The sequence below is a fragment of the Myotis nattereri genome (genome assembly GCF_964212035.1).
Source record: "Myotis nattereri genome assembly, chromosome: 7".
In the NCBI taxonomy this organism is placed as follows: Eukaryota; Metazoa; Chordata; class Mammalia; order Chiroptera; family Vespertilionidae; genus Myotis; species Myotis nattereri.
The window spans coordinates 9,104,327-9,125,489 of NC_138082.1; the positions used below are offsets into that span (position 1 = coordinate 9,104,327).

At 46.6% G+C, this 21,163-nt stretch overlaps 1 protein-coding gene and 1 pseudogene across 2 annotated transcripts in view; one reads left to right on the forward strand and one right to left on the reverse strand.

Moving 5' to 3' along the window:
• LOC308522657 (protein tyrosine phosphatase type IVA 1-like) overlaps nt 1-10,137 on the reverse strand; it is a 94,370-nt pseudogene extending 84,233 nt beyond the window's left edge. Inside the window, exon 1 of the transcript in view lies at nt 10,030-10,137. The product of the transcript in view is annotated as a protein tyrosine phosphatase type IVA 1-like (transcript). The remainder of the gene's footprint in view (nt 1-10,029) is intronic.
• A 1,509-nt stretch (nt 10,138-11,646) lies between these two features.
• Nucleotides 11,647-21,163, forward strand: part of LOC308522653 (aldehyde oxidase 4-like) — a gene marked incomplete at both ends in the record, with an annotated part of 72,771 nt that continues 63,254 nt past the window's right edge. Inside the window, 3 exons of the mRNA XM_081096137.1 lie at nt 11,647-11,700; nt 16,096-16,153; nt 20,571-20,667. Of these exons, the coding sequence (XP_080952263.1) occupies nt 11,647-11,700; nt 16,096-16,153; nt 20,571-20,667 (209 nt within the window). The remainder of the gene's footprint in view (nt 11,701-16,095; nt 16,154-20,570; nt 20,668-21,163) is intronic.

Sequence of the window (21,163 nt, forward strand, 5' to 3'; positions counted from 1 at the left end):
ATTGGGAAGAAGGGACACGGGTGCTAAGCCCATAGATGAGGGCTTTGTCCTCATTATCTAGTCGCCTCCCAAAGGCCCCACCTCCTGATACCATCACCTTGGGGATTAGGAGGTAACATATGAATTTGGGGAGGACACAGACATTCGGTCCGCAGCATTCCATGCCTACCCATCCCACCCCACAAATTCATGTTCTCATATGCAGGCAAATTGCTCTCCAACTGTGAACCTGTGATGTCAAACGTGTTATGTGCTTCCTAAATGTATGGTGGGACAGGCATGAGCTACACAGTCCCATTCCCAAGGAGAAATAGGAGTTTCATTCCCAAGGAGAAATAGGAGAGAGGAAAGGGATGGCAAGCCCCATGGATGTTCCATTTCTGAAGACTTGAAAATACTCCCCTTTGGCTAGGTGGTCTACCCTCCAGGCCTGGTCCTCATACTCTCCCAGACTCAGGGCAGGAAGGAGTTAGTTGACTCATGTGGCACTCCTGAGTGTGCACACCAATGTCAACCTTTCTCCATCCCCAGTCACACCCCGAAGGACCAACCTCTCCTCCAGATTCCAGGCACTGGAGAGGACCCCACACACACAGCCTGAGGCCTCACTGGTCCCCAGCTTCCCATAAGCCCAGCTGCCACCTGGCTCAGCAGAGACTGAATGGTTGGAGCTGGGAGGGGAGGGAAGAGGCCTTGTAGTCGATAAGGTTGAGAATGGAGGGTCTGGACAATGGGCATTTAATGACCCATCAAGGGCCCTAAAAAGTGCCCCACTCCTGGTCACCTGTGCTCCATCTTCGGCTTTTGAAGAGCTCACAGCAGAGGGCAGCACACCAGGGACACGGGAGTGTGGCCAGTACTTTTCCATTGGCATCAGCAAGCAGGATTTTTTACCATGTTTTTTTCCAGAAATAGGTTTGTTTTGGTTGCGGGGGAGGGCAGTGTCCTTTCCAATATTAATTCCGTCATTGGGTAAAAGGGTTCTTTGATGTAACCAATTCATGAGACCTTTCTTACAACAAATATACAAATGCCTGAGTCAGGAGGTGGGAGTTTCTCTCACACACCAGAACAATCCATTTAAAGGTGAAGAAATTTGGTCTTGCCTTTTCCTGAAAGAAAAAAAAATCAGTGGTTGTTTTTCTCCATTGTCTGACATAAGATCGGAGGGGAACCCTCTGCAGAGACAGCAGCCTGTCTTGGCGCTGCGGTCAGCCCTTGGGTCACTCTGCACTGAATGATTGTTAGACTGAGTTCCCAGAGCCCTGGGGTTTCTGAAGGAGAGAAAGCCACAGGACTTCAGCCTCACCCCCAGCCAGCTCAACTAGCCTTGCTGTTGAATTTGTTCACACTGCATAAGGTTTCATGCAAACAAGTTCCCCTGGTGGAAACAAGTTTGAAAACACTCTTGATAAATCAGTCAAGGTCAGTTTTCAGTCTCCCAGAAAGTAGCAGATCTGATTCCCTTAATCCGAAGCACTTTCATACTTGATAACTCTAATCCCATAATCCAATTATACATTACCCGCTTGCATTTTCTGTTGGCGCTGGAGGACTCCTTCCTATAAATACTGGGACATACCATGAACTGTGGTTTTGTTGGCAGCATCCCTACTCCTGTAAGTGGGAAGCCTGTGATCTTTACGTGCACGGCTTCCCTCTTTTAAAGAGCAGAGTGAGATGGTGAAGAGATTGTGGACCCTTAAAAACAATGCCTGGGTCACTTCCCCCCAAGTGCAAGCAGCCATAGGAAGGGCCTTTGCCTCCACTCCCTCCTTCCCCAGCCTGCCCTGCCTCCATTCCCAATTCCCACAGAATCAACTCCTACTCATCTTGCAGGCCTAGCAGTCCCTTCCTCAGGCCTTTCCTGATCCCTTTCCCCAAAACAAAGCTCCTCTCCCTGGTCTATGCTCTCACAATGGTAAATATTCTAACTCAGGTTAATTTTCTCTCTCTTATTAACCATCAACTCCTTGGAGGAAGAACTCTTGTTGATCTTGCTTTTCACTGTGCCTCTACCACTTAGCATACTGCATGGCGCAAGCTGGGCGCTCAGTGTCTACTGGGTAAATGAATGAGTGAATGAACGATGCCTTCTTCATTTAAAGTATTTTTAGATAATCAGCCAGCATTTATTAACTCCTGCAAAGAGCAAGCTGCCATTCATGTGAGGGATACAAGTAGCTCTTCTAACCTCCAGAAGCATATTACTCAATTGGGGAAATGAGACACAAGCATTGAAAAGATAACCAACTGTTAGTGGCAGATAAGAGACTGGTTTCCTGGTTCCTGGTTTATTAACTGAAAAGTACAGAAGTGATTGTTTGGATCCGCAAGTGTGTTTTGAATTGAAAGAAGGGTAGAAGGGAGCTTTTTGGTGGTAGGTTAAAAGGGAGGAAGGAGGGCAGGAGGGCAATCACAGCAGGACAGGAGCAGTGCTGTTATTTTTGCAGACAGGGAAGAGCTTCTCAGACATTCAACCAATACTTATTGGGCATGTGCTCTGTGGTCAGCACCATTCTAGGCCCAGGGATACAGTGACGTCCCTGCCCTTATGGCGCTTACATTCTAGCAGAGAAGGCGAATGAGGTGAACAAAACTCCAGGTCAGGCAGTGATGAGAGCTCTGGAGAAAATGAAGTGGGTGGTAGAAGAGAGCAGGACGGAGGTGAGACTTCAGACTGGAAGATCAAGGAAGGGCTCAGACCCAAATAACAAGATGGCACCAGCCACGCCAAAGTCTGAGAAAACAGAAGTTAAGGCAGAAAATATAACTTGCACCAAGGCCTTGGGACAGGAAAGAAATGAGCACATTCAGGAAGCAGGGAAAGAGTCAGTGTGGCCGAGATTATGAACAAGAGAGACAGCGGTTGAAGATGTGCTGAGAGAAGGGAGTGCGGCCAGTCCCGAAGGGCCTCCATGGAGAGCTTAAGGGGTTTTGTTAGGTGTGTTGGGAGGCCAGTGGAAGGTTTCAAGTAGAAGAAGGGTTGAGGCAGAAGAATGATGAGAAGAGTAGTTGGGCTAGAGCAGAAGATTGTTTTTGAAGAGCAAAAGAGCCTGAGGCCAGCAATAGGGACAGATCTTGGAGCGCTTTGCACACTGGGCCTAGGAATTTGGTCCTCATGTTCTAGGCCTCAGAGAGGTACTGAGCTACTTGTAGCAGAAGTAGCATGATCAAAAAATCTGACCTGTGACCCTACCTTATTCACATTGTCACCTCCAACTTCTCTCATAACCCTGTTGTGGATTTATTCATGGATAATAGAGACCATTATAAACTTTTGAACAATAATAGATACAGAGGCAGAGCTGCCTCAAACAGATTGTCAAACTGCATCGGGAACGCCGGGGAGGGTAGGCGGCAGGAGGGAGGGGGGTAAGAAATCAACCAAAGGACTTGTATGCATGCATATAAGCGTAACCAATGGACATAAGACACTGGGGGGTAGGGGAGGCCAGAGGACTATCAATGGTGGGGGGGGGAGGAAGGACACATATGTAATACCCTTTGTAATACTTTAAGCAATAATAAATAAATAAATAAATAAATAAATAAATAAATAAATAAATAAATCTTTTATGAATTTGAAGAGAAAAAAAAAGAAAATTGAAGAAAATTAGACCCTTTTCTGTTTGTTCTCACTTAATAATCATCTTAAAAGCCAGCCAGTACAAAGTACATTTTTTAAAACCCACAGAACTGGACATTTTAGCATCATAGAATATTTTCGTGCACTACAGGATACCTGCAATCCTTATAAGAAAATAGAATATAATTTCCATACTTTTTGTTAGCTCTTTTTTAAAATTAAAAATTGGGTATTCATTATTCTGTGACTATTTTTGCCTACACGTTCTTCTGAGCTTTGTGGCAGTTTGGGTGCTGGGATATGAAATAATTTGCTCCTGTGTGTCGTCTATAAAATTTCTTGAGACATATACCATGCTTGGCAGTGACCTCCTCTCTTAAGGCATATCATCATGGAATCATAACAAAAGGGTTGTGTGAGTTCCACGGAGACAGTTAGGCAGTATAAAAACTCTCTGCTTTCAGGCTCTGATGACCTCTTGGGGCCAGAAACATTATAAAAAAGAATAAAATGCAGACTCAAATGAGCAGAAGATTCAAGGATTTCAAAAAAGACATTATCTCTGGTGCCTTCAATGGAAGTTCATGTCAAATAATACTTGATCTTATAAAAATATGACCTTTTTAGAAGCACTGTTATATTCAGAAGTCAAATAATGCTTCTTTTCATTCAAACCTGGGTTGAATATTATGCACCATTGATTTTCTCCTGTTAATCTGTTAATTTAATTATTAGCCCAGCCTAGGGAAAGTTAGAAGATGGGAGGAAAAGTATTCTTTTTTTTTTCTTTTTTCTTTTTTTTTCTTCTTGTTTTTCTAGCTTTAACAGAGAGTGGAAGGAGAGAAAATAGTAAAATGGGTGGGTTGGGAGTTTGACAACTAATTTAAGCACAAGGTTCATATGGAAAGCCCTTTCCTAATCTTCACCCCAGGTACCCACATTTTCCCAATTGTTCTTTAGCACCACAACCCTTACCCCAAACAGATCTTAGAATAAGTACCTGAAAAGAAGCTGCTGTTTGCAAAAGGGAGAAGCTTTTCCGCATCCTTATACCTTATCACTGAGCCCCTTATACCTGCCCCTGAGGGGGTTCTTCAGGGCACAACTCCCAATCCTCAGTGTAACTCCAGGCCCTCCTTTGATAGATGAGGAAGCTGAGAAGCAAAGGGAAAGTGTACTTGACCAAGGTCTCTAAACTGGCTGGTGGCCAAGCCACAGTCTCCTGCTTCCAAATCAGAGCTCCTTTGTTCCTGCCATTCTCCTCCCTCAAGGCCCACCCCATGGCCTGTGCGGTTGGCTATTGGAACGGGCCAGACCACTCAGTTTGGATCCTGTCTGTAAATTAGAGCCAGATTCTGCAATCTGAGAAACAAACCCACGCCTTCCTAGGGGCCTCTTAAAATTAAAGTGTGAGTGCCCTCTAGTGGCCCTCCAGGGATGTTTCCCAGGATTCTCAACCTTTTCCTAAGGCCCAAGAGTGAAGGACACCGGTGGGGGGCAGGGGTAGCCACATGCGCTCCCCCACCCCACCAGCACCCCAGAAAATAAATTCCTGTGACGGCATATGTTTGCTCCAATGTTGCATGCTACCCTATATCATGTGCATGTTTAGCTCACTATACCTTTTCCCCCTCAAAATCTTTAGCACAGTAAGTGCTCCAGAAAGTCACCGCATCTTTATCCCATAGACGCAGGAACTCCGAGAAGCATGAGTTAAAACAGAACCCATACTCTGAGACTCAAACCAAGTTAAAGGTCTTCAACTCCACTGAAATACAAGCTAGGTTTTATAACCAAAGATGGAATGCAGCATGAATATAAGTACAGTACAGAGAATTCTCTCCGTATAGTGGTGTCTTGCTTAGCACAAAGTAGTGGGGGGTGTGAGCAATGGAAATGGCCAAACAAAAAGTCCCTGTGGATTGTCTGGCCCTGCAATGCCATCAGATGTAACCCCCTTAATTACAAAACATCTTTCTATAGCTTCACTGCGGTTACTCAGGAGGAGGTCATGGAGAGCTCTAGTAGGGTCTGCTACCTGCTAGATGTTCCCGTCATTCCTTCTCTCTAGCTTCTAGTCCCTTGCATTTGTTCAAACAAGAATGTAGACCAGCCCTCGCTGGTTTGGCTCAGTGGCTAGAGCGTTGGCCTGCAGACTGAAGGGTCCTGGTCTCTATTCCAGTCAAGGGCACAGGCCCTGGTTGCCGGCTCGATCCCCAGTAGGGGGCATGCAGGAGGCAGCCGATCAATGATTCTCTGTCATCATTTATCTCTCTCTCTCTCTCTCTCTCTCTCTCTCTCTCTCTCTCTGAAATCAGTAAAAATATATTTAAAAATTAAAAAGAATGTAGCCCAGCTCAGATGTCCTAACCCTGGTGCACAGGAGAAGTACCTCGGAGCCTTTGAAAAAGCCCCAGGCCCAGAGATTCTAATGAAGTTGCTCTAGAAGGGGCACCTGTGCTGTTTTCGAGTTCCCGGTGATTCTCTGTGCAGCCAGCATGGAGAGCCGTGTGCTAGACGAGCACTCAGGCCCTGGCGTCATGCTGACCATTCAGCGGCTCCTCCCAGGTCCCCTGTAAAAACAACTTGCTTTCCAGGACTCACCATAGGCACCGGCTGCAGCCTGGCCCAGGTGAAGGACATCTTGCCTGAGAGGGTGTCCGAGCTCCCAGAGGAGAAAACGCAGACCTTCTGAGCCCTCCTGAAGCACCTGAAGAGCCTGGCGGGCCAGCAGATCCGGAACATGGTGGTAAGTCCTCCGGCCCCACCATCGGGCACACGGCACCTCTGCTCAATCCCACTGAAATGCTGAAATCGGCATTGGCAGAACCTGTATGCAGAAGGGTCTCGGCAGGTGAAACGACAGGCACGATGAACAGATATGTAGTTAACAAACATTCCTTAATAACATGTAAAGGAGGGTTCTAAGTCAGCTTGAGTCAAATGGCCTAGTTGCACGGTGGGTAGGAAGAGGACTTCGTGGTTTTGATGATTTTATGAGAAGACTGTCAAAGAACCCAATTCCGCCTCAGGCTGCATTAACGGAAGGATGGTGCCTAAAATAAGGAGGGCGGCCTGCTCTGCTCCAGATGTTAGACCACAGCTGGAGTATAATGCTCAGACCTGGCCAACACAGCTTAAGGTCAGGTTCTTTATGGCCACAGGAGAGAGCACTGCATGCTCCCTCTCCTACATACCCCAAACGGTGTGTCAGAAACCCTCGGGGCATGGAGAATTGGGGAAGGAGCACCTGTTTCCTTTGAAAAAGCTCTTCAAGTGATTTCAAAATCCCAGTCAAGAACCCTGACACTCTGGAGCCTGGCGCGGAGATGGTGCAGGAGAGAGAGGGGCTGGCTATCGCATCAGGAAGAGGATGGTGCGGGTGGGACCGCCGGAGGGACCATGAGCACTGCTTTCAAATATGTATGGGCTCCAGAGGTCAATGGGTTCACTTCCTATGATCAAGATGATAGAAGTATGACCGATAGGAGACCGATTTCAACTCAGTGGAAGCGAAAACTTGAAAATCAAGCTGTCCACAGAGGAATTGGGGTTCCCTGTCCTCACCAGCATAACCGCCCAAACCGCAGCCACGCGGGTGGTCACTGTGGAATCCGTCACTAGGAGGGGTGGAGGGTACTGAGTTGAATGGCCAGTCGGTGCCCTCCCAAGTTCTGAGACGCTACAGGCTCAACCCACTCTGCGTGGAGTCTTCCAAAAGGGGGGGAAGGCACCCACTGTCGCTGGTATGGGTGCCCCGCACCTGGGCATGCTCTTGTGAATTCTGCAAGGTGGACACGGCTGGGTTGGGTGGGGGAGGGGGGTGGTTCAGAACTGGCCACTGAGCCTCGCTACTGGGTTTGAATCCCCCTTCTACCTGGGAGACCTCGGTCAGACTTCACAAGTTCTCTGTGCCCAGTGTCTTCATCTGTAGAATGAATCTGTAGGAACGACATCCATCTCATTGGACTGTTGTGAGGATGAGTAGATGTGTGTGGAAAGGAGGACAGCAGGTAGCCACACCAAAAGCTCCAGGAGTGTGGGTTACCATCCATTCCTCTCCAGGCAGCATGGACTCCCAGGCAGTGTGAACGGAGCGCCCTGCCCCCCGGGCCCTTTCGCATAAGCAGGTGCCTGCGGGCAGAGGGCATGAGGGTGGACTGGCCCAGGATGTAACTCTCTCCTCAGTCCTTAGGGGGACATATCATCAGTCGGCACTGCTACTTGGATCTGAACCCAATCCTGGCTGTGGGCAACGCTACCCTCAATCTGATATCCACAGGTGAGCTTCCCCAGAGCACTCCCCACAGCACCTAAGGATTCTCTGTCCTTTTTTAAAGGCTCCTCTTTAAGTTGGAGCCTGTGTCCTGGCTCTCAGTGCAGCACAGGAAGCGCAGGCGCCTGCAGGAAGGCCCTACCCCACATGCACAGACACCCCCCCTGGAACACAGCCTGTCTGATTGCCAAACGGGCCGCTCCCCAGGGCCTCTAACTCCCCCTCCCCATTCCTTCTCTCCTCCTTCATGCACAGCCCATCACATCCCCACTCCGCCTGTCCACCCCGCTCAGCCCATCCATTATTTACCCCTCCGTGCGCTGACACGGGCCCAGGCGCTGGGGGTCAGGGGGAGCAATCCAGCTGCCCCATGTGAACTTCAGGGGTGTGTCCAACCAGGAGTTCTATCCCAGGCCACATCCCTGGTCGGTGGGAACCCAGAGTGTAGGGAGAGCCTTGGGGCAGGGGAACAGCTCTCAGGTCCCCATCAGCTTTGCATGGGGCCCACGGAGGGGCTTCACCCCTGACAGCCCTCAGCCCTTTGGAGAAAATAAACCAATGGGACTACATCAAAATAAAAAAGCTTCTGCACAGCAAAAGAAACCATCAACAAAACAACAAAAAAGCCCAGTGCATGGGAGAACATATTTACCAATGTTATCTCTGATAAGGGGTTAATCTCCAAAATTTACAGTGAACTCACACAACTTAACAAAAGGAAGATAAACAATCCAACCAAAAAATGGGCAAAGGACCTAAATAGACACTTTTCAAAAGAGAACATTCAGAAAGCCAAGAAGCATATGAAAACATGCTCAAAGTCACTAATCATCCGAGAGATGCAATCAAAACAATAATGAGGTACCACCTCTAAGAATTGCTATCATCAACAGTCAACAAACAACAAGTGCTGGAGAGGATTCAGAGAAAAAGGAACCCTTGTGCACTGCTGGTGGGAATGCAGACTGGTGCAACCACTGTGGAAAACAGTATGGTATTTCCTCAAAATATTAAAAATGGAACTACCATTTGACCCACTAATACCACTTCTAGGAATATATCCCAAGAAAACAGAAACACCAGTTAGAAAGGATTTATACACCCCTATGTTCATTGCAGCACAATTTACAATAGCTAAGATTTGGAAACAGTCTAAATGTCCATCAGCAGATGTGTGGATTAGAAAACTGTGGTACATCTACACAATGAAATACTGCACTGCTATAAAAAAGAAGGAATTCTTACGATTTGCAACAGCATGGATGGAACTGGAGAGTATTATGCTAAGTGAAATAAGCCAGTCAATGAAGGAAAAATACCACATGATCTCACTCATCCTATCTAATAATAGACAAACAGAGTAATTGACTGTACCTTTGCTACGCTTCCCATTGGCTAATCAGCGAGATATTAGAATTAACCGCCAACAAAGATGGCGGTTAATTTGCATATGAAGGTGCGAAGCAGCAGAGTGAAGACTGAAGGCGGCTCCGGCTGGAGCAGCGAAGGTTTTGAAGGTGGCTCAGGCTGGAGCAGCGATCAAAGCAGCTCTGGCAGGAGCAACCATTAAAGCGGCTTCGGCTGGAGCCACGATCAAAGCGGCCCCAGCCAGAGCAGCAAAGGCTTTGAAGGCGGCTCTGGCTGGAGCAAAGGCCTGGGTCCCCGGGCCGAAGGAAAACTGGTGCAGGCAGCCAGGGGAAGGGAAGGCCTATTGCACGAATCTTTTCGTGCAACAGGCCTCTAGTTTATGGATAATTAAGACCATTATAAACTGGTGAGCAAAAATAGATACAGAGGCAGAGAAGCATCGAACAGACTGTCAAACTAGAGTGGGAAGGCTGGGAAAGGTTGGGGAGGGAGGTAAGAGATCAACCAAAGGACTTGTACTAGTATGCATGCATATAAGCACAACCAATGGACATAAGACACTGGGGGGGGGGGGGGAGGAGAGGGCATGTGCCGGGGGGGAAGGGGAGCCTGGGGGAAGGTCAATGGGAAAAAAGAGGAGACATATGTACTACTATTTGTAATACTTTAAACAATAAAATTAAATTAAAAAAATAAAACACTTTAGTATAAAAACAAACAAACAAACAAAAAAACGAGTAGTGTCCTAAGTTGCTTCACATACTCTTACTATTGTGGTAACTCCATTCTTCTTAAGTTCCGCTATGAATTTGTTTGAGGTCACAGTGGTTGGGTTGTGTGTAATAAGAAATCTCATGTTCTTGTATGTAACTTCCACAGGAGCTGGGCAGTTCATGAGAGCCATGATCATTTAGTTAAAAAACACTCAATAGGGTGATGAAAGAATTTTAAAATTGAATACAGAAATGATGCACAGAAACTGAGCCCACTTCAAGTCTACCCCACTGGACATCCTCGGTGCTGCGAGTGCAGCTGGGAGTAATGGGAAACGAGATGAGCCTCCTAACGAGCAGCAGCAGTTCTTCGACCTGGTCATACTGAGGCCATAGGAAGGAAGGGCACTGCGGGCCCCCATCCAGGCCTGAACTCGTGTAAAATGCTCCGCAGATGCCGGTCAACACTTCTATGTCCAGGGGAACCACTCACTTGGGGGCTTCTTGGTGGAGTAGTAATGGATTTCTACAGTCCACTCACCTGCACAGAGGGCACGCTGTGCCTGGCAATAATCTCCACTGCCCTCCAGAAACTCCATAAATGTGTGACTACAGGTAAGAACACTACAGAAAGAACCATGTTGACTCACTGAAGGTTGTGGCCTAGTCATACAACCGGTCCTGAGAGCGGTGGTGGAAGCAGCCGCAGCGCAGGGAGAGGCAGTGTGTGTGTGTGTGGGTGGGTGGGTGTCGGGGGGAGGGGGACAGGAGGGGGGGGTGGTGGGAACTTTGCAGAAGGCGGCAGGGGCACCAGACTCTTGAGACACAGAGTATGGAAGGAGAAACCAGGGAATGAATGCAAAGGAGAGAAGAAGTAAAGATGAGATCCAGTAGGGGGTCGACAGACTTTTTCTGTAAAAGACCCAGAGAGTAAATATCTTAACTCCTTGCGGACCATAAGATCTTGACTGTGACCACTCAGCCCTGCTGTGGCAGCTGGAAACCAGCCAGAATCAATACCTAAATGAATGTTTGTGGCTGGGTTCCAATAAAACTTTAAGGACACTGGGGAAAGTTTCATGAGTTTTAATAGTATACTATTTTATTGATTGATGGTTTGGTTAGTTTAAAAATAACAATAGCCTATTTAAAACTTGATATTTTAAAAAATATATTTTTATTGATTTTATAAGAGAGGAAGGAAGAGGGAAAGTGAGATAGAAACATCAATGATGAGAATCACTGATTAGCTGCCTCCTGCATGCCCCACACTGGGGATCAAGCCCACAACCCGGGCATGTGCCCTAATTGGGAATTGAACCCTGACCTCCGGATTCATAGGTCGATGCTCAACCACTGAGCCACGCCAGTCAGGCAAAACTCGATTTTTATTTATTAGTCCCCGGCTTTCAACACATTTCCCTACAAAGCCATTCTGGGCTTCAAAGGGGACGGGCAAGGATGCTGAGTTGGCTCACTCCTGGCAAAGGAGGAGACAGGGTGCTGCCAAGAGCCCTTTGAAGTGCTGGCAGACGGGGCGGGCAGACAGCCCTGGTTGGTGCTCCTGTCTGCTGATGTGTGGCTATAAATCACCTGCTGAAGCTTGGGCTTTTCCAATACGGATAGGCATCCGGGTGTTGGCTCTCTGACCTGCTCTACTGGAAGAAAAACCTCCTCCTGGGGCCCTGCTTTCTGGCACGATGCCTTCTCTCCCAAGTTCTGATGAGCTGATTTTCTTTGTGAATGGAAGAAAGGTAAGTTTACACAATGATTAATATGAATTTTTTCACACCAGAGACAAAGCCAAACTAGTTTTTTTCACTATGATACCACTCCTTAATTAACCTCTGCCTTCTACTTTGTCAAGTCATATGTACTGGTCTGAACTTGAGCATGGGTCATTCATTCAAGGTTTACTGCAAAATTATGAAAGCATGGGGGCTTTTGCTTGCTCTGAACTTTTCTTTTGGACAGTAAGGAGCTCCCGTTTGTATTTGTTGGATTACAATGGGAGTGAATTCTGACCCAGGTTATGAAAAACTAGATGAGCTCTACTGGAGTTCACCAATGCTATTGCAACAGAAGGTACATATGACATTAAGGATGCTAATCACAAAGAATGATTTTGTTTTGCCTTCATACATCACTCAGCTGGTCAATTAGCCCAGAAACTGAAGCAGCTCTCCTGAGCCACGGGGCAGGGAGGCTGCTGTGTCCACTGGGGAAGAGGTGCGGCAACTCAAATCTCCGTTGTCCTCAGGCCTGTACTTGAATGAGCAAAATGAATAAATAAAATGTTTGAGGTGCTTTGGGACAATTAGGTGGGAAAAAACTTATAAAATATTAAAACAGAAAATTGTTTTGAAAAGTCATTTGGTGTTAATGATTTTGCTTCCCACGCCTCGTTGTGCTGCATTACTGATGTTCTTCCCTAAAAGGGGAGACACAGCTTTAATCATGGCAAACATTCTTGGAGTGTTGCCTGTCAAATAGCAGGGAAACAACATTTTTAGGAAACCCATGAACTAAAGAACAAAGAGTGAAAGAGAAAGCAAAGAACCAAGAAAAAATCTGGGTTTAGCAATACTGCTTACCAATTGGTCAGGATCTTGCATGACCTGAAGCCAACTGGCATGTCAGGAGAATAATTGCTGAGTGGACAATTCACAGGCATTCAAAAGCTAAGAACTTTTTTGAGTTCATGGAAAACGGAGCTTTGTTGCTTTGCCTTTGCTGGTAAATAAAACCATTTATTCTTTAATAACACATTAGAATGAGTATTCCCTCTCCAGGTCTCCCAAGCTTTTGAATTCATAGCTGATAGTTTGGTATTTTTCCCTTTCTCTGTCTTACAAATTTCTAAGACAAGTTGTAGATGGCATATAAAAGGGGGGAAATATATACAACTCTTTGAAGAAATTGGGTTTGCTGTTATTTTTGTGATTGGTCTTCTTCCCTTTAGACCGAGGGGCACAGAGTTGAGCAAAGCACATTCCTTCACCAATGGCACATCCTCATCACAGTCTGGACAAGGCTCTTCGTTTGCTTTATATTATTTTCTTTTTCTTCTTATTTCTTATCTTCTCTTTATTTCCTTCTCCCAGATGCATTCACTCTTGTGCATTATAAACATACATCCTTGTCATATACTTTCAATATAGTCATTTAGAAAGATAGACGTATCCTTAAAAGATATGCAGTTGATCCTTGAACAATACAGGTTTGAACTGCGCTGGTCCACCTATATGTCCTTTTTTCCCCCAATGTATTGTCCTTATGATTTTCTTAATCACATTTTCTCTAGCTTACTTTATTGTTAGAATACAATAGAAATATATATCCTATATAATAAAGAGGTAATATGCAAATTAACCCTCATGCCTTCACAAGATGGCTGCCTACAACCAGGCCAGCAGGGGGGTTAGTGAGGGACAACCAAATGACTGAACAATCAGGCTGCATGGGGTTACCAGGCTGGCAGGGGAGGCAGTTGGGGGTGACCAGGCCTGCAAGGGGGAGGGAGCAGTTAGGGGTGACCAGGCTGGCAGAGGGGTGTAGTTGGGGGCAACCTGGCTGGTGGGGGGGGGGCAGTAAGAGGTGACCAGGCCAGCAGGGGGGCAGTTAGGGGTGACCAGGCTGGTGGGGGGTGCAGTTGGGGCAACCAGGCTAGCAGGGGGGGGGGGGTAGTTAGGGGCAACCAGGCTAGCAGAGGGGGCAGTTGCAGGTGACCAGGCTGGCAGGGGGGGGCAGTAAGGGGTTACCAGGCCAACAAGGGGGAGGCAGTAAGGGGTGACCAGGCCAGTAGGGAGGGGGCAGTTGGGGGCAACCTGGCCAGCAGCAGGGGGCACTTAGGGCTGACCAGGCCAGCATGGGGGGGGGGGCAGTTAGGGGCGATCAGGCCAGCACACAGAGGCAGTGAGGGGCAATCAGGCCAGCAGGAGGTAGGGGCAGTTAAGGGCAACCAGGCAGGCAGGCAGGTGAGCAATTAGGAGCCAGCAATCCAGGACTGTGAGAGGGATGTCCGACTGCCAGTTGATTGGGCCTAAACTGGCAGTCGGACATCCCCTGAGGGGTCCCAGATTGGGGATGTTGCAGCCTGGGCTGAGGGAACCCCCCCGCCCCGCCCCGCAAGAATTTTATGCACCAGGCCTCTAGTGTATATATAACATACAAACTATGTGTTAATTGACTGCTTATGTTATTGGTAAGGCTTCTAGTCAACAGTAGCCTATTAATAGTTAAGTTTTGGAGGAGTCAGAAGTTATATATGAATTTTCAACTGTGCAGGGGGATCAGTCCCCTAATCCCACATTGTTCAAGGTTTAACTGTACAGTGTTTGGCTTTGCATGAGTGTATTTATATTCTTACATTACCCAAGTGAAATTATGATTTACTTCACAGGATGTATACATCTCCGTCTATTTCTTTTGTGACTCAAAAGAGATCTATCCATGTTGCCCTTTGAACACCTGGCTCATTATTTCTGCATGTAGAGTTCTCCAGGCTGTGAACATCCTGCTTATCCAGTCCCCCAGTGATAGACACACGGGATGCTTCCAATTCCCCACTACAAACATTGAACACCCTACCATTATTTCCTTACCAACACTGGCAGGAAAATCTCTAAGTGAAATTAAGGCATGCCAATGTCTCAGGTCCTGCCAGGTGGCTTTCCAGAAATCCTGCACAAGTTACATTTTCCCACAGTTCATTGCATGATAAAGGCTGCCTTCTTGCCAATACAAATATATGATTTGCTAATCTATGATGTGCCAAGACTTGATACAATCAAACTTGCTAAAGTGTGTTAATCTGATGGGTGTAAAATGTTCTTTCATTGCAGTTCTCCCTTGCTTATCTCTAGATCTTGGTAAAGTTGCTCCTTTATTCATATACTTAGTAAAAAGAAATCATTTCCTATGTGTCTCTAAAGTACCAGAGGAAACAGAAGGTATGAGTACAATTTTCTGAGTGCAACTTATGGTATGACCAGAATTTTTCATATGATTATGGAAATATTTATTTATTTTTTAAATATATTCTTATTGATTTCAGAGAAGAAGGGGGAGAGAGAGAGAGAGAGAGAGAGAGAGAGAGAGAGAGAGAGAGAGAGAGAAACATCAATGATGAGAGAAAATCATTGATTGGCTTCTTCCTGCACTCCCCCTACTGGGGATGGAGCCTACAACCCAGGCATGTGCCCTGACCAGAATGGAACCGTGACCTTCTGGTTCACAGGTCAATACTCAACCACTGAGCCACTATGGCAGGGCTGAAATATTTATTTTAAATGGCTGGGAGTGCTATGTATTTGAGATGTCAGAGTTGCAGTTAGCATCCTTTCATTAAGTTCCCAACATCTAATCTTGTTTTCTCCTACTTGGTTTGGGCCTTGATCCTCCCGTGTTATAATGGGTGCTGATCTCTCTGGCTCTTCAGATCCTCTGAGGACACAGAAGAAAGCTTGGAAATACGAGGCATTTATTAAAAATAATGTAGTTTGTTGTTGTTTTTCCTGGGATGATAAAAATACAAATACTTTTAGTAGAATAACGTCCTCTTTTTTGTATTGCTCAGTGCTACTGTAACCATCCAGGGAGCTGCTTGGGCAGGGAGGGCAGACAGCTTTCATCGCATGTGTCAGCTTTGACCTATTGGCAGTAACAGCCTGGAATGCAATGTGAGAGACAGAACAGAGATTGATGCTCCCTCCTGCTCTTCCTTAACCTGGTGGCACCTGCATTTCACTGGGGAAGGATGGAGAAGACAGGGGTGTCTCCCTTAAACACACTCCCTTGTGATCTTATGACTACCTTAGAAAATCTTTTCCAGCTAACCTGTTCTGTGGCTTTCTGTAGCCACTAGGTAACTTGATCAATTTTGGAACCTGTGTATCCATTACCCTAAATAACTCTAAGGAAAAACAACCCAGAATTTATACTTGTCATATGTATTACAAAATCCAGAGACATGAAAATAATGCTCCTTCATTATTTCAAAATTCTGGTTCCAAGTATTGTGTTTCCTTTGCTGTTGTTTAGTCTTTGGACGTCATCACCTGTCAGAAACATGCCCCTAAACAGCAGGTGGACGTGCCACACGTTCTGGTGTTCTCTCCCTAAAGTCCTCCTCTCGTTCCACACCGTAGGTCGTAGAGAAGAGCGCCGATCCTGAAATGAACCTGCTGTTCTACCTGAGGAAAGTCCGTATCCTTATGTGTCGCTGTAATCCGTCTGGATTGGGCGGGAAACAGTGAGCATGTTAAGACTTCTGAAGAAAGTCGCCTTGTGTTTGTTCTAGGTCAGTAACTTGGTGTCCAATTTGTAGCGTCTAGATGGAGTTCAGAGAACGCATCCAGAAGTGACAGATGTGTACTTTATTTGTTGTATTTTTCATCTGAGCACACACCCAGGGAACCACGAGGGTCCACTGGGAACAGCTTTGGAAAACAATTTCATGACTCCTGAGGCCCATGGTCACCCGGATGGTGGCTTCATGTTCAGGCGTGTGAAGGTGAAAACGCCCGGTCAATTGCTCAGTGCAGCATGTCCCTGACAATGGTTTCCCACAAGCACATTTCATTGACTTGTCGCGTATGCCTTTTCGTAAACCTTATTGAAGAAAACAAGGTTTTATAAACATTTCAAAATTCCAAAGTCTGGCTGATGCCCTCCCAGACCTCCACCTGGATCTAGAGCTTCCTTCACCTCTCACTCCTCCCAGGCCTCCAGTAGAACTTCCATAAAGATTCAAAAAGCATTTCTTGGTCTGGGGGGCAACTATAAAGGGGGTAGCACGAGGGCATGATGATGGCCCTATATCTGTCTGTCTGCCTCCCAACATACACACCCCAATACACGACTTTATTTCTCCCTGTTCTTCCCTTGCCAAAGTTATCTAATAAATGATGTGTGCCGGATGCCACCTTTTCTTTTTCTTTTTTTTAAAGGAGATTTTTTAAAATATATTTTTTATTAATTTTTCACAGAGAGGAAGGGAGAGGGATAGAGAGTTAGAAACACTGATGAGAGAGAAACATCAATCAGCTGCCTCCTGCACACTCCCTACTGGGGATGTGCCCTCAACCCAGGTACATGCCCTTGACCGGAATTGAACCTGGGACCCTTGAGTCTGCAGGCCAATGCTCTATCCACTGAGTCAAACCGGTTAGGGTCCACCTTTTCTATTGAACTCCTTGCAATATAGTTTCCTACCCCATCATTTTACTCCTCTCGTCAATATAATCTGTCCCTATTCCACTCGTATTCCAGGAACTGTACAGGTGACTGGACTATCACTACCACCCCACCCCCAAGCCTACCATTTGCCCAGCAAACTCCTATTCAACCCTTGTCTCTTCCTTCCCTCCCAAGCCCGACGTGAGTGCCCTATGACACTTGCTGTCACCCCTTCACTGGCTGCCTCCCTAACTAGGCTGAGGGCAGAGGCTGTGTCTTCCATCTTGCCCCTGGTGCTTGGTAAAATCTGTGAGCTGCAAGAATGGCAGGAAGTGTTAGGGCTTCCATGGTGGGACAGTGAACACATCGCATTTTCCTGTTCTGCACTACAGCCAGGATCTCACGGAGATCAAGCTCCCTTAAAATGGCACACTCTCCTCGCCCCAAGTACCTGTGGGCCATTCGCTCTCCTGGTGCATTACCTGGCCTTGCAGATTAGGTTGCTTTGAACCAGGCCAGGAGGTGTGGAGAGAGAAGACAAGCAAGAGATCCAAGAACTCACCCCAGCAGATGTGGGCTGGGCAGCTGGGATGAACGGGTTCACTCCGGGGGAGGCTGTGACCTTGGGAAGGAGTGAAATAGTGAAAGAAAGATGGGATGGCTCCCCCACATTTGGTTTCTTGTGTGACTGGGTCCCATTCTGGCAATGACACCTAAGTCAGGACCCAAGGCAGCAACAAATTGGGATTTTGTGGGAGCCTGAAGTTTTTATAGTATTGGAGACCTGCCTTCAGGAAAAAAATATAAAATTAGCAATATAAATTAGGTACAGGGCCTTGGAAGGAGCCATGGGACTCCTGTGAAAAGTGCAGTAGGCCAGTGCTAATGTAGGCACATGGGGTGCTGATTCTGGCAGAAAATCCAGTATTTGTGCTTATCCATGAATATTCATGCAAATCACCCACTTGAGAAACAAGGTAAAAATTAGCCTCTGGCCCAGTGGGTGTGGCTCAGTGGTTGAGCATCTACCCAGGAGCCAAGAGGTCACCTGTAGATTCCGGGTCAGGGCACATGCCCATTTGGGGGCGCAATCCCCAATAGGGGGCATGCAGGAGGCAGCTGATCAATGATTTTCATCACTGATGTTTCTTGTTCTCTCTCCCTCTCCTTTCCTCTCTCTCTAAAAATCAATAAAAACATATTTTTAAAATAATAAGCCTCTGCCTCCATCCCAGAAATATTGGCTCTGTAATCAGAGGTTGGGGCCTGGAAGTCTCAGGTGAAACACATTTACTTAGAATGACTTCTTTTTTTTTTTAAATATATTTTATTGATTTTTTACAGAGAGGAAGGGAGAGAGATAGAGAGTTAGAAACATCGATGAGAGAGAAACATCGATCAGCCGCCTCCTGCATATCTCCCACTGGGGATATGCCCGCAACCCAGGCACATGCCCCTGACCGGAATTGAACCCGGGACCCCTCAGTCCACTGAGCCAAACCGGTTTTGGCTAGAATGACTTCTTTATGTCGTTAGGCACCAGGAAGAATGAACAGAAGAGGACACTGGAGAGATGGGATTGGGAGGCTGGGGTAATCCTGCCTAGAGCGGCTTCCGGCCATGTTTCCTTGGGAGTCCGTGCATTTTCAGCTTGCTCCTAATACAGATGAATTTCTTCACTTAGGAGTTCTAGAGAAAGCCCAGAGAAGTCTGTAGTGAATTTAGAAGTGATACAAAGGGAAGTGGTAGGGTGCGCTGACCAACAGTGAGATTCTGACGCTGTGTAAATGGGAGATGGCAGAGCCAGTGAGGGAGGATTTGGCCTGTTGTTTGCTTTTGTGTGTTTGTTTTCCTGGACTAATGAGTGGGATAGGGGCAGATATATTGGCTAGAGGAAAATCATACAATAATTAATAAATAATGATACAAGAATAAACTCTGTGTTTCATGTATTCACCACTGTAGGCCTAATTTTTCCCACCCCCTGTATTTCATCTGGCAACCTACTTAATGATGAGCTTTAGGATGAACTGACAACATATGGAAGGAACTGTTTGAGGCAGGCACCTCTGGTGGGGGTGGAAGAAGGAAGCATCAAACTAGCTGTTTGGTGACCGAAGGACAACGCAGCTGGTTGCACCAACTTTTTGCTTTTTCACTCAAGGCAATGTTAACACATGCATCACAAAGCTGTTTCACTCCAGGGGTGTACTGACCCAGCCCAGAATTACATCTCTTTGTGCAGCCGCCTCTAAGATGAAGTTAGTCTCTACCTCTACCCAAGCCACGTATGATCTCCACCCATGAAATCCTTCTTAAACCTCAACCAGAAAAGGTCCCAAGCCAATTCTAGCAGATTCTTACAGAACGTAACGCAGGGGGGTTACGTAAGTTATTTGTTCTCCCTCTGTGGAAATATGCAAATGTTTGACAGAGGAAAAGTACACAGTGGTTGTTGACATGACTAGCTCAGGAACCATGGTTATTAAATTAATAGTCCCTCCTCCTTAAGAAGGTAAAAGCATTGCATTGCTGAGTCTGAGAAAGGCAAGTTTCCCAGGGGGAATTTTCTAAGTTTTGCATACACACCACCTCCACAGCAATAACGTAACCTGAGCCCAGAGTCCATTGTCCACAACTCTGGATTTTTTTTATATATATTTTATTGATTTTTTACAGAGAGGAAGGGAGAGGGATAGAGAGTTAGAAACATCGATGAGAGAGAAACATCGACCAGCCGCCTCCTGCACACCTCCTACTGGGGATGTGCCCACAACCGAGGTACGTGCCCTTGACCGAAATCGAACCTGGGACCTTTCAGTCTGCAGGCCGACGCTCTATCCACTGAGCCAAACCGGTTTTTCCCTTCCTCATTTGGACGCACACCCTGATCTAACAGGCATGAGGCTCTCTGTAGCCTTCATGTATCCAGATGGTGCGCTGTAGAAATGGTAATGTGTTGAGTTGGGAAGTATTGCCCTAGTCCTTTGGGAGTGCCATCTTATTATCTTCCAAAATATGAAAAAATTTGCATTTAGAAATGCATTTGAGAAAGAAAGAAAACTCCTTCTCACTTTTATCAATGAGCTCCTTTCCAGGCAAAAGTGGAACTCTGAGCCAGGAACTCACGGGAACATGTTACTTGTCGGCGTCCGAGCAAAAAGAGTGTCAAAAGCACAGGGGCCCAGCCTGGGTGGCTCAGTGGTTGAGTGTTGATTCATGAACCAGGAGGTTATGGTTCGATTCCCAGTCAGGGCACATGCCTGGGTTTCAGGCTCAGTCCCCCGTAGAGAGCGAGCAGGGGGATCAACGATTTTCCCTCATTGTTGACGCTTTTATCTCTCTCTCCCTCTCTCTTCCTCTCTTTAGAATCAATAAAAACATATTTAAACAACAAAAGCAAGGGGGCCTGGGCCCCTCTTTTCCTTGACTCGCTTCTTTCCAGTCCACCTCGCAGGCACCAAGTACGGCTGTGGGAGTGGAGGCTGTGGCTCCTGCACTGTCATGGTGTCAAGATATGACCCCAAGACCAAGAAGATCCGGTATCCTTTGTGTTGGCCAGGGCCATGCTTGGGTACATCTGGGAAGGATGTGGAGCCTCCCACTGCTGTCCATATTCACTCCTCTCCTCTCCCCAAGTGCCTATGGCACTCACACAGCTCTGGGCCTGCTCTCCCTGCAGCTTCCTAAGTTCCAGATCTTTCCCATGGACTTTCTTCCCATCAGATTATATTTAATTGGGCTAGTGTGCAACCAGAATATCTGTATTTTTAAAAGCTTTGCATGGCTGGGAATCACTGGGCTTAACTAACCCATGGTGGTTTATATAAGTCAATATGTCATCTTATGATCAGTAAAAAGTTTTTTTTCCCCTAGAATGAGGGGGGAAAATAGAGAATTGAGGGTCTCTGGGAGGCCCTACACAAAACGCTTCCTTATTCTATTTTTCCATTTCTTTTTAATATCCTACACCAGCCACATGTAGGTTCTTTCTTGAACACTTCCAGAAATTTATGGTTTTATATCTAGAGTTCTCTG